The 11,659-nt window shown below is 37.2% G+C and overlaps 1 protein-coding gene across 1 annotated transcript in view; it reads left to right on the top strand.

Annotated features, from left to right (window-relative positions):
* The window catches only part of NBAS (NBAS subunit of NRZ tethering complex), a 412,001-nt gene that overhangs the window by 52,614 nt on the left and 347,728 nt on the right, over positions 1–11,659 (top strand). The window contains exons 13-14 of the mRNA XM_072407518.1: positions 6,516–6,579; positions 8,724–8,917. Of these exons, the coding sequence (XP_072263619.1) occupies positions 6,516–6,579; positions 8,724–8,917 (258 nt within the window). The remainder of the gene's footprint in view (positions 1–6,515; positions 6,580–8,723; positions 8,918–11,659) is intronic.

An 11,659-nucleotide genomic window follows, 5' to 3' on the forward strand; every position in this document is an offset into this window, starting at 1 on the left:
ATATATATATATATATATATATATATATATATATATATATATATATATATATATAGTCTGTGCTTTTTTTGAGTTCAGCGTTAGGCATGATTTTTACCGTGTTCACTGTCTTTTGTTAAAAGATAATAGCAGGCGTACAATAACTTAGACACAAGTTCACTGTTTGGGTCTGCTTTAACAAGGCAAAGAACAAGTGTTTAGAATGCAGTTGGTTACTTTGTCCTGTGCTCCTAGTTACAGAAGAAGATACTTCCCCGCATTTGTCATTGGATTGTGTAAAAAATAAAACATTTTTTTCTCATACTATATTTTAAATATGTATTTCTTATATGGGGCCATTAATTCAGCAGCGCGGGATTTATGTAAAGATAGCAGCAGATCGGTAAACATTGAGCAGCACAAAAGAATTTTAAAGGTTTCTGTATAATTAGGAGAAAAAATACTAACTGTATGATTTGAAAAAAGAAATACAAGTAACTTTTCTGGTGACTGCACTTTCTGCGCCAGAACTGGCATTGTTGACAAGCTTTTTTTTCCCAGGAATAATTGGAAATCTCTTTGACATAGTTCAGTTTTTGTTATGCAAAGCACACACAATGCTTTTTTGGCATATTAGGATATGAGGCCATCTTGTACAGGAAATATGCCTGCAATTCCTCCATTTTGAATCCCCTTTTCTCCCCTATACTCTTGTGACTCCAGAAGTGTATTGCCACATCTTGCTAAACTTAAACCTTGTTCGACTTGGACGTCTACCATTGTACCAGCTTTTTTATTTTTCACTTTCCTTCCATCATTTTTACATGGACAGGTGCTAGTAATAAATAATTGCTCAACAAGCTCCTGTTGCAAACTTTTTTTTTTGTCTTTTCAATCCTTTGGTTGTACAAGTGGCCCAGCCTATTTCATCATACAGGTTGTATAGCAGGTCTTTTTGAAGAGGTGCAACATCAGCAAGCTAGGGTGGTAGCTGCAGATTTGTAAGAAAGGAATGTATCATCAAATTTGTTTAAAAAAACAAAAAACACAAAGTCTTGCAGTTAAATAATAAAGTACAAATAGTGGTAGGAAGAATGGGGGAGTCTGATTGCTCTCTCCATAAGAGGGCAAGGGTTCTAGAAAAATGTGGACATGTCAAAGCCATTTCATTAAATAATCACAGCTGCTAGTTGGTGTATCTTTTCTTCCCCCGGGATCTTATTCAGACATTATTTGGAAGGGGGCCTTGTTTGGATTTTCCATTCCAATTCTGGGTTCTAATAGGAATTTACAGAAATCTTGTTAGCATTACTTGTTCCCAGCACAAAACCTGCTGTGCATTCTCTCAAAACTGCCAGCAGGTTACTCCCTGTTTGCACATATTTGGGAACCTAACTTTGGCTTTCCTATTACCCTGTGACCCCTGTAGGATTCAACAGGTAGAAAACAAATTCATGAATCAATGCTTTTCTAATCAAAAATGCAATTAACAAAGACACAGTATGTACTGCTTCTTTACCAATGCGTGTGGAGTTCCTTTCATACGTGAATCCCAGTAATACTTTCATTATCCGTAATTACTTACCTGCTTTGTTGGATCTGAAAGTTTTCATCATCTAGGCTTGATAAAACAGGAGCACAGTCATATTTAAAATTGAGATAAATTAATGTGCTTCTCCTCTTTTTCATTAGGATTAAATCAAGCATGGCCACGAGAGTGCCAAGCACTGAGTAAAGCAATTTAACAAAAGATCTTCAGATAAAATCCTGTCTCTGTCATAATGGTTTGTTTTCCGTGGAAGCAGTTATAAACCAGTCATGTATACTGTTTAAATTTATCTTCATAGAAAACTCCACTAAGCGCTCTTTGATTCTAAACTGCTACTGTTAAAAAAAAACTGGGATGCCAGAACTCAGGAGAGTTTCATATTTTAGCTTCAGGGTGTGGCCATCCTTATTCTTTCTCAGTATTTAATGGCTGATGCTGAGAAAGAAAATCTGGTGCAAATAAATCTTTAAATGCCTGATTCTGTGTAAAATGTATTACCAATCACAATATCGTAGAGCCTGTAGACTCATGAGTGTGAGTATTTCACATACTGTATTTAAAGTGGAACTAAATTCTAACACATTAACATTGACACCAGCTAGGTTCTTTATCGCAGAAGAGCTAACCAATGTGCCTTCTGCAAAAAAAAAAAACCTTACTCACCTAAAGGCAGTTTTTTTTTTTTTTAATATACATACACTCACCTGTTCATTCTTTTGCGTGTCTCACCGTCATTCTCTGCTCCATTACTGCCTCCAGAGTTTAGGCTGGGATGAAATAAGTTAGTCCCAGCAGCCCTGGGGGAATACTGAGCATCCCGATAGCAAGCAGGCAGGTAAATATGTTTTATTGCAGAAGACAGCACATCTCCCTTTCTACAATAAAGACCTTCCTGATTGCATATTTTTAATGCAAAACATTAGCTCCGCTTTAAAACTTCTCTACTACAAGGAGCAGTGGGGCATCTAGCATTGGCCATAATGCACCCGTTTGCATAGCAATCATTATGAAACACCTGGGATGTGTTCTTTTCCAATTCAACACATTTACTCCGTCCCCACTGTTGTCATCACATGGTTCGGTGTCTTCTTTTTTATCCTATTGAATAGGCAGATATGATGCAACTCCTTTTTTTGTGTGCTAGGTTTACATAAATTTTGCACTTTTTTAACTGTACATCACATAACTCAACTGATAGTAGATGCTACCTGGTAAATAGGAGTTTGTAAAAATATATTTTCATAGAAGAGCCCACCTACTGGCATATTTTGATCTTTCAGATATTATTGTTTAAAGTAGACCTGGGTTTACAAAATGAAGATATACTTCTGTACAGTCAGTCATATAGGGTGCCTCTGACTTTTACTTGCAGATTTGTTGTGAGATTTGTTGATGTTACCGAGTTTATCACGGTTCTCCTTGCTGAAGGCAAGGTATGAGGTAGCAAAGTACTGCCTCTATCAAGATGGCCACCTCCACAGAGTGCAGAACAGAGCATTTTAAGTAGAAAGATCTGGTGTAGAGAGCCCACAGGCAATACTGGTCCCTGGAGCTTTGTTCTCTACCTGTCTACAGCTTTAAGGGGTCCATTTATAAATGAATGAATCTGACATTCACTGAAACATTTGGTGCTGCAGAATCAGTTAATTACTGCCATTGAAACACATGTACCTGGAAGATCCTCCACAAAGGCATGTTTCAGTAAATTCTGATTCACTGCTTTGTAAATAGACCTAACAGTTTTTGTATTTTGATTTTAACAGATTCAAGTTTGCTACGTTAAAAGTGAGGAAGTGTTTGATTTGCACGGGAAGGGAAGCAAGTTTTGATATAAAGAAGTCTGTTGATACAGGTCTTTATTTTATTTGAAAGCGCTATTTTATAATCCAGAATTGCTCTATAAAAAAAGAAAAATATGTTAAAATATAGAATAAATCAAGCCCAGGAAAAAGGCAATACATATAATATTGCATTTAGTATTTCTTTGAGTTGCTGCAATGCCTGTACTTTTGGTTATAATCAGTTACTTGCAGCAGTGTTTATTTACAAGGAACAGCATGTAGGAGCACTGTTGCATAAAGAAGGGCTTTGTGAAGTAGATTTATCAATTTTGCTGTGCAGCTAGGCATTGCAGAACAGGGTAGTCACAGATTTTCTATTTAGTTGCTGCCTCATTCATAAATTTCCTTCTCCGCTGATCAAAAGTAGCAACATTATGATATAATAAATTTCCCATTCTATTCTTTTTCTAGTTAGGTAAACACCTTTCCTCTGATAAATCATCTTTCTGGCACAGGTATATTAACACAGGAGTAATCTGCCCAATGGGGTCACAGATCATTTGAACAGACAACTTTTAACTCTACCCACTCCATTCAAAATAATTCTGAAAAAAACTACAAGACTTTAGGTGAAAACCTATTGAAAGTCACACATGCGCTGTTACATATCATATAAAAACTAAACCTGTTGAAAAGTAAAACATTTTGTTTGAGAGCCCCATTGGGGAGACATTTGGACAGCTCTGGTATACTAGAACCAGAGGGATGAGATGTTCCTATTGGGTTTCCCATCACTTTCTGTCCTGGCAATATTCAGTAGAACAAATAACAGGGCTGTGGAGTCAGTACATAAATCCTTTGACTCCTATGGCTCCTCTGTCTTATTTATTGAAATATACTAATGTAAGACATCTACATAACTTTTGATGACCCACTCCTTGGTACACCCGAGAGCAACATTCAGTTAATCTGCAAGGGAAATGAGGGGAATCTTCCTCCGTTACACATTCTTCACTCACTATCTGAACTGAGTTTGTGAATGCGAGACAACATCTCTGAATGATGTTTACAACATTCTTAGTGGGTTGACAACACATCTGCTGGGAATGTTTATGTAGAATTATTATTAGTAGTATTATTGTATAATCCTTAATAAACTATATATAGTTAAACATAAACTATGTACTTTTTGTAAACTGAAAACAGTCATTGTTAACATTCAAAATAGTAATCAATTGAAATGCCAATAAATTTAATGTGAATACAAAAATTTATGGAAAAATACGTTGGGTCTGTGTATCTCCTTTCCTCTTTTTTTTTGTAAACAAATTAAAGTACATTGTGCTGTTGAGTTGATTATGATGGGTGGTTGCTTGCTCTTTTAGTTCATTCTTGGTGGTCTCCATTAGATGGTGCTGTGTCCTTATATAAAGTGTGTAACAAACTCATGTCACTTGTCTCCAACTGCAAGAGTTTGTCACTCTTGTGTTAACTACTCAGTGACTTAAGTATAAACTATGTGGGCATACAGACATCAATACAAAACGGATCCTTGATCCTGAATAAAAAAACCTTAACCTGTAACCTTTACATTGAAGGTAGCTTTTTTCCACTAGTTAACATGATTTCTTCTACTGCATATTAGACTAATTGGCTTGCAGCCAATTTGGCCCTATTTATAGTGACATGATTTTAACAACTTTGGTTTTCTTCAGTCTTTACACTTATTAGGGCCCATTTAGACTCTGGCCTTTTTATAATTGTGAGCTCTGATGAGCTGGAATGAAACATGTCAGAATAGGATTGTCCATGTGCAGTGCAAACCACAGGGAACTCTGGTGGATGCAGCTCCATGGGAAGACATAGAAGGTATCCCAGCTGGAAATCTTGATGTGTGAATGAGTTCCTTGTAGGACACTCTACTGGTGATTGCACATAATCATTCTCTCTCTGACAAATGTATCTTCAAGTGCCCTGTAACGATTTTGGAATAATAGGAACAGTCTGTTTCATATTTATCAAGTCAGTACTGTACAGAGCTGCAGGGGACTAATTACTGATCTCATTTATCTCTGGCTCCTCAGTCTTCTTCCTCAATTCATTGAGAATTCATCACTGTCCAGCATGGTACACTGAAATCAATATATTTATTTTTCTTAATGGTAATTAGTATTTATATGGTAAGGAGCACATATTCTGCAATATGAGTCCAGCACTAAGTCTTGTAACCCGTAAGATAACCAGAATGAATATGAAATGCTAGTGGATTAAAAAAAAAAAAAATAAAAAAAAAAAAACTTAAGTGGTTGACAAAGCTAAGCAAAAGCTAAAGCAAAGTTTTTTCTGCATATCTTCACTTTTTTGTTATTTTTATAAAACAATAAAGTATGCCATTAGCTCAGACCTAACATTTTGGTGTAAACCAATGTTATGGATAAAGGAGGAATAGATGAGTAGAAATAAGTTTCCACCATGTCCAATGGTGGTTATGTGGCTAGAATACTAATTGTAGCCTAGAGCAGCCTTTTTTCCCTGGAAATGGAACTACTTATGGCTTTCTGTTACCTTTTTATTTAACCCAAATTTTTTAACCTTATAAAATGTGTCACAATTCCCATTGTTTTTTTTTTTTCTTTCTTCTTTTGGAACATGCTTTTAGCTAAATACCTCCTATTTTATTTGAACAACATTTTTTTAGGCTAAGTTCACACTGGTAGTGAGGTTGTGGTGCGTTTAGCCCTTCTTCATGCTAGGAATCGCTGTCTCGAGGGAAAGACTTAATGGAAGCATCTTCCTGCGGCAGCTTCCGAGGAAATGAATAGGGGTGACAGTGACTAACACTAGTACTGCTTCTGCCAGCTGGTACTGTGGTGCAAGTGTTCCAGTGTTTGCACTTTTTAATATTATTATTTTTTTATTAACAAGAAAGTCCAGCAAAGCTGGGTGATCACCATGCCAGAACTGACAGGGTGATCACTTTGCTTTACCCACTGCAGCAAAATATGTGCTTTTCACCAGCTGAAATAGTTAAAAGCAAGACATTAATGAGAAACTACTTCAGATGACTGCAGCCTTGATCAGATACATCGCAGACAGAGTCTGTCTCATTCAAATGATACGCCATGGCACAATTGTTCAGCATGGTTACATTGTCATTATCTGCCTTCCTTCATTTGGCTCTCTTCGCCTCTCTCTTTTTCTTTTAGCCCGACTATGATGAGATCAACCCTGATTGGCGGAGCTCTGTGGAGAAAAGGAAAAAGATGAAAGGTAAATTAGAATTTAAGTACTTTGGCTTTTACTAGAATGAAGTTCTCCAAGCTGTATTGACCCGAAAGAAAATTGGATTCTTTGAAGGATGTGATGATTTTATGATACTGTTGTCTATAGGCTTCTTCCATTCCAAACATATGGATTCACAAGTCTCTCTTCCACTTTTTTTCCTGATTCTTTATCCTTCCCAAGTTGTTCTGTTTTGTAACAACCCTGTTATTTGCGGAGTCTTTATTTATTGCTTGATCAATGTGTTTTCAGTATTTATTGTTGTTTTGTGTGCACTAGAATGGGATGTGTATAAGGCTGAAGCTCACATTGCAGCTTCTGTGTTTTTAAAAGTTTTTTTTCACAGTGTTTAGATTTTCAAAAGCTTTATTTATTTCTAGTTCTAATTGGCCCTGGTGAATAAAAAGTGCATACTAGGAAAATGATCCTGTTATTTTTAATATTGTGTAGTACCATATATTATATTACTATATGTCTTTTGAAACTCTGAGTATATACATTGTTTCGTTGATTTTATATTATACTACTATCAATTATACCAATACCTGTCAAAAAATGTTTTACATCTATTTGTAAGCATTTTCGGAGCAAAACTCTGTTTAATCCTATGATATATGTTCAGTCCAGTCTCTACCCCCCTGAAGAAGCCATATAGCGAAATGCGTTGAGTAACAGACAACCCTATGTTTTGAATATTTCCCGAGATGATTGTATAAGTTTTACACCTCATATTTCTGTATTATGCCATTTATATATGCCGATTTCTAGCTCAGTTGAGCTATGTATAGCTTAGAATATTTCAAACCTTCACCTAGTAAATCTCTGAAGTTTCCACAAAAAGCCCTTCTTTCCCTTTTTTTTTCTTTTTTTCTTTTCACATGTTATTTACATAATGGGCTGTGCAGCCATTTACCTAGATAAGCAAAGGTTAATTTTGGGTTTTTATCACTTTTCCTTCTTGTTGCCTTTAGCAAGCAGTGAGTTTCCAGCTGTCATTTTTGCAGCTCTGGTTTATAAATGATATAGGGACCAACCACTCCAACCAATCCTTGTGAAATGAGAGCTAAGGGAGCAGATGGGTTGTAGTAAATACCAGTGTCATAACCCCTGTAGATGTTTATTGCTTGAAATAGGTGCCTGTGAAAGGTAGGAACAAGAGGAATGTCATAGACATAACTTATATGTATAGTGGTCATTCATACATGTAATCACAGCTGACGCAGATCACAAACTACTAGAAATGAGAGTTCTTATTTAACTTGACATCTCATTACGTTCTAATCAGAATGCACATGTATAGAAACCCCTAATGTCTACCCCAGTTGATCTGAATCTCAATCTGCAGGCATGTGGTTTGCTTCAGTGTACTGTGTATCATTGGAGGATGCAGACAGACTGAACATATACAAAGCAATATTTACAATAGTCTAAGCTGGTGGTGATTGCTCTTACAAGCTACTTTACCAGAAACAATCAATAAGAATTATTCTGTCTTTTTCAGAAAAAAAAACTTCAAAATGATTATTCAAACCGGATTTTTTTTTTATTGTCAACACAAAGTTATTCTTCCTCTTTGATAAACACAAATCTTATAGATCCTGTGCTTTCCAACATCACTTCAAGTAAAATGTTAGAAACGGGAACTTATGAACCAAAGTTAGGCTTTGCACAACAGTCACTTTTGGAACAAACACTTCCCAGTAAAACTGGCATTTAAATAATCAGATAGAGATTATACCTTCTGATCCTTTCCTAGCGCTCATCCCTTGTCATTTGTGCATTGTGGTGATATTAACGGTAGGACAGGAGGCTTTTGAAAAAGTAGGTTCACAATGGACAGTACTGGGCTTTCAAGTTTAATCTCCCATGTTCTTTTCAATGAATCCCTTTGTGTAGATTAGGCGCTGCAGTGGTAAACAGTGAAATCCCTCAAACTGTGCTAAACGCATGAAGAATTGTCATTAATTGGCTGTAAAAAAAAATCATACAATCCAGCACACATACACCCGCAGCTTATTCCAAATCCCCTGTTGTTTGTGTTTGATGTGGCATAGATTTGTTAGCCTGTTACTAAGTTTACTATGGTGGTTACTCTGTCTTATCATGCATTGATAACTTGTGTCTTTGCACAGATAAAGAATTCTATTATTCACTGATGGACATAAATTGGTGGGCGAACAACGCTGTGATTTTGGCTCGTTGCTCTGGTTCTTTGACTGTGTCCTCTGTGCGAACATTAAAAAATTTGCTGGGGAAGTCCTGCGAATGGTTTGAACCTTCTCCACAGGTGACGGCTGCTCATGATGGAGGCTTTCTTAGCCTGGAGGTAATACTTTTGAAGATTTTGAATCGTTTTTAAAAGTTGTTGTTTACCAAGGTTTAAATTCTAAGGCTACGTACACAAGTCAGATGATTCCCATCCGATAATCGCCACTGATATCGGACGAGAATCTGGCATGTATAGAGAGTTCGTCGTTCATGGATTCGTCCTGGCAGGTCCATGGACGGTGAATGATCCTAATGGAAGTGAAGGGGAGAGAGCTCAGCGGGGTGCCACTCCGTCGTTCTCCCCCTCCCCTCTCCATAGAGCATGAACGGTGCTGTATGTACAGCACTCGTTCATGCATCGTGCAGTCTTTTGTCGTTGGAAAGGATCGTGAAAGATCCTTTCCAACTACAGTTTTTACACGTGTGTACGCAACCTAAAACAAGCACCGTTTTTTATTGATGTTTTATTTAAATGATTAGATTAAAATGTATGTTTATGCATTATCCAAATTTTCTCCAGACCTTGCTCTTCTTGTCAAAATCATGTTCCACTATTTGTCTTGCTTAAAGCAGAACTAAGCCCAGTCAATACTTGCCTGTCCTCATTACATCTTTCCTACTTCTTTTCTGCATTACGATCTCCAGATAAAGCAGATAAAGACATGATCGACTGAAATATTGTTTTCCCTATGAGAGATCATAAATACCTCGAAGCTCTACATTTGCACTTGACTTTACCTGCATACATTTAGAGTTAGACTTTAGAAGCAACAGCATTTATTTAACTATGTTCTATATTAGATGGTTAGAATATTATTCTACTTTGTGTACAACAAATTTGGAAGCCTAAATATAGTAGGGGTGACTGGTTTGCAGATTGCACTGCATGGAAGAGACCCAGAAAATCCACCTACTGCATGTTATCTGCAGAGAAACAACTAAGCTGGATACAAGACCAGACATTTTGCACTTGGATAAATAACAGCGGTCACTGGTCTACAGTTAGGTCCATAAATATTTGGACAGACACAACTTTTTTCTAATTTTGGTTCTGTACATTAGCACAATTAATTTTAAATGAAACAACTCAGATGCAGTTGAACTGCAGACTTTCAGCCTTAATTCAGTGGGTTGAACAAAAGATTGCATAAAAATGTGAGGAGCTAAAGCCTTTTTTTTACACAATAACTTCATTTCAGGAGCTCAAAAGTAATTGGACAAATTAAAAAGCTGAAACTAAAATGTTCATTTCTAATAGTTGGTTGAAAAACCCTTTGCTGGCAATGGCAGGCTGTAGTCTTGAACTCATGGACATCACCAGATGCAGCGGCTTTCAGTTGCTGTTTGTTTGTGGGCCTTTCTGACCGAAGTTTAGTCTTCAACAAGTGAAATGCATGCTCAATTGGGTTCAGATCAGGTAACTGACATGGCCATTCAATAATATTTCACTTCTTTGCGTTAATAAACTCCTGGGTTACTTTGGCTGTATGTTTTGAGTCATTGTCCATCTGTATTATATAAATGCATCCCAATCAATTTGACTGCATTTAGCTGGATTTGAGAAGATCATATGTCTCTGAACACCTCAGAATTAATTCCACTGCTTTTGTCCTGTGTCACATCATCGATAAACACTCGCGTCCCGGTGCCACTGGCATCCATGTACGCCCAAGCCATCACACTGCCTCCGCCATGTTTTACAGATGATGTGGTATGCTTTGGATCATGAGCTGTTCCAGGCCTTTTCCATACTTTTTTCTTGCCATCATTAAGACTGCATGAAAGTAAATACAGAGGGTGCGATGCAAGGTGCAAGCCACTCCTAAGCCTCAAGAATAGAAAGGATAGATTGGACTTTGCTCAAAAACATCTAAAAAAGCCAGCACAGTTCTGGAAAAACATTCTTTGGACAGATGAAACCAAGATCAACCTTTACCAGAATGATGGCGAAAAAAAAAGTATGGAGAAGGCGTGGAACAGGCCATGATCCAAAGCATATCACATCATCTGTAAAACATGGAGGAGGCAGTGTGATGGCTTGGGCGTGCGTGGCTGCCAGTGGCACTGGGACACTAGTGTTTATCCATGATGAGACACAGGACAGAAGCAGCGGAATGAATTCTGAGGTGTTCAGAGAAATACTGTCTGCTCAAATCCAGCTAAATGCAGTCACATCGATTGGGAGGCGTTTCATAATACAGATGGACAATGACCCAAAACATACAGCCAAAGCAACCCAGGAGTTTATTAAGGCAATGAAGTGGAATATTCTTGAATGGCCAAGTCAGTCACCTGATCAGAACCCAATTGAGCATGCATTTCACTTGTTGAAGACTAAACTTAGGACAGAAAGGCCCACAAACAAACAACAACTGAAAGCCGCTGCAGTAAAGGCCTGGCAGAGCATTAAAGAGGAGTAAACCCAGCATCTGGTGATGTCCATGAGTTCAAGACTACGGGCTGTCATTGCCAGCAAAGGGTTTTCAACCAAGTATTGAAAATGAACATTTTAATTTCAGCTTTTTATATTGTCTAAATACTTTTGAGCCCCTGAAATGAAGTGATTGTGTTTAAAAAAGGCTTTAGGTCCTCACATTTATTGCAATCTTTTTGTTCAACCTACTGAATTAAAACTGACTGCAGTTTGTTTCATTTAAAATTAAATTTGGTAATGTACAGGACCAAAATTAAAGAAAAAGTTGTCTCTGTCTAAATATTTATGGATATAACTGTATAAGACAGCGGTCCCCAACCTTTTTGGCCCCAGGGACCGGTTTCACGGAAGGAAATTTCTCTGAGG

The sequence above is a fragment of the Pyxicephalus adspersus genome, chromosome 4 (assembly GCF_032062135.1).
Source record: "Pyxicephalus adspersus chromosome 4, UCB_Pads_2.0, whole genome shotgun sequence".
Classification (NCBI taxonomy): domain Eukaryota; kingdom Metazoa; phylum Chordata; class Amphibia; order Anura; family Pyxicephalidae; genus Pyxicephalus; species Pyxicephalus adspersus.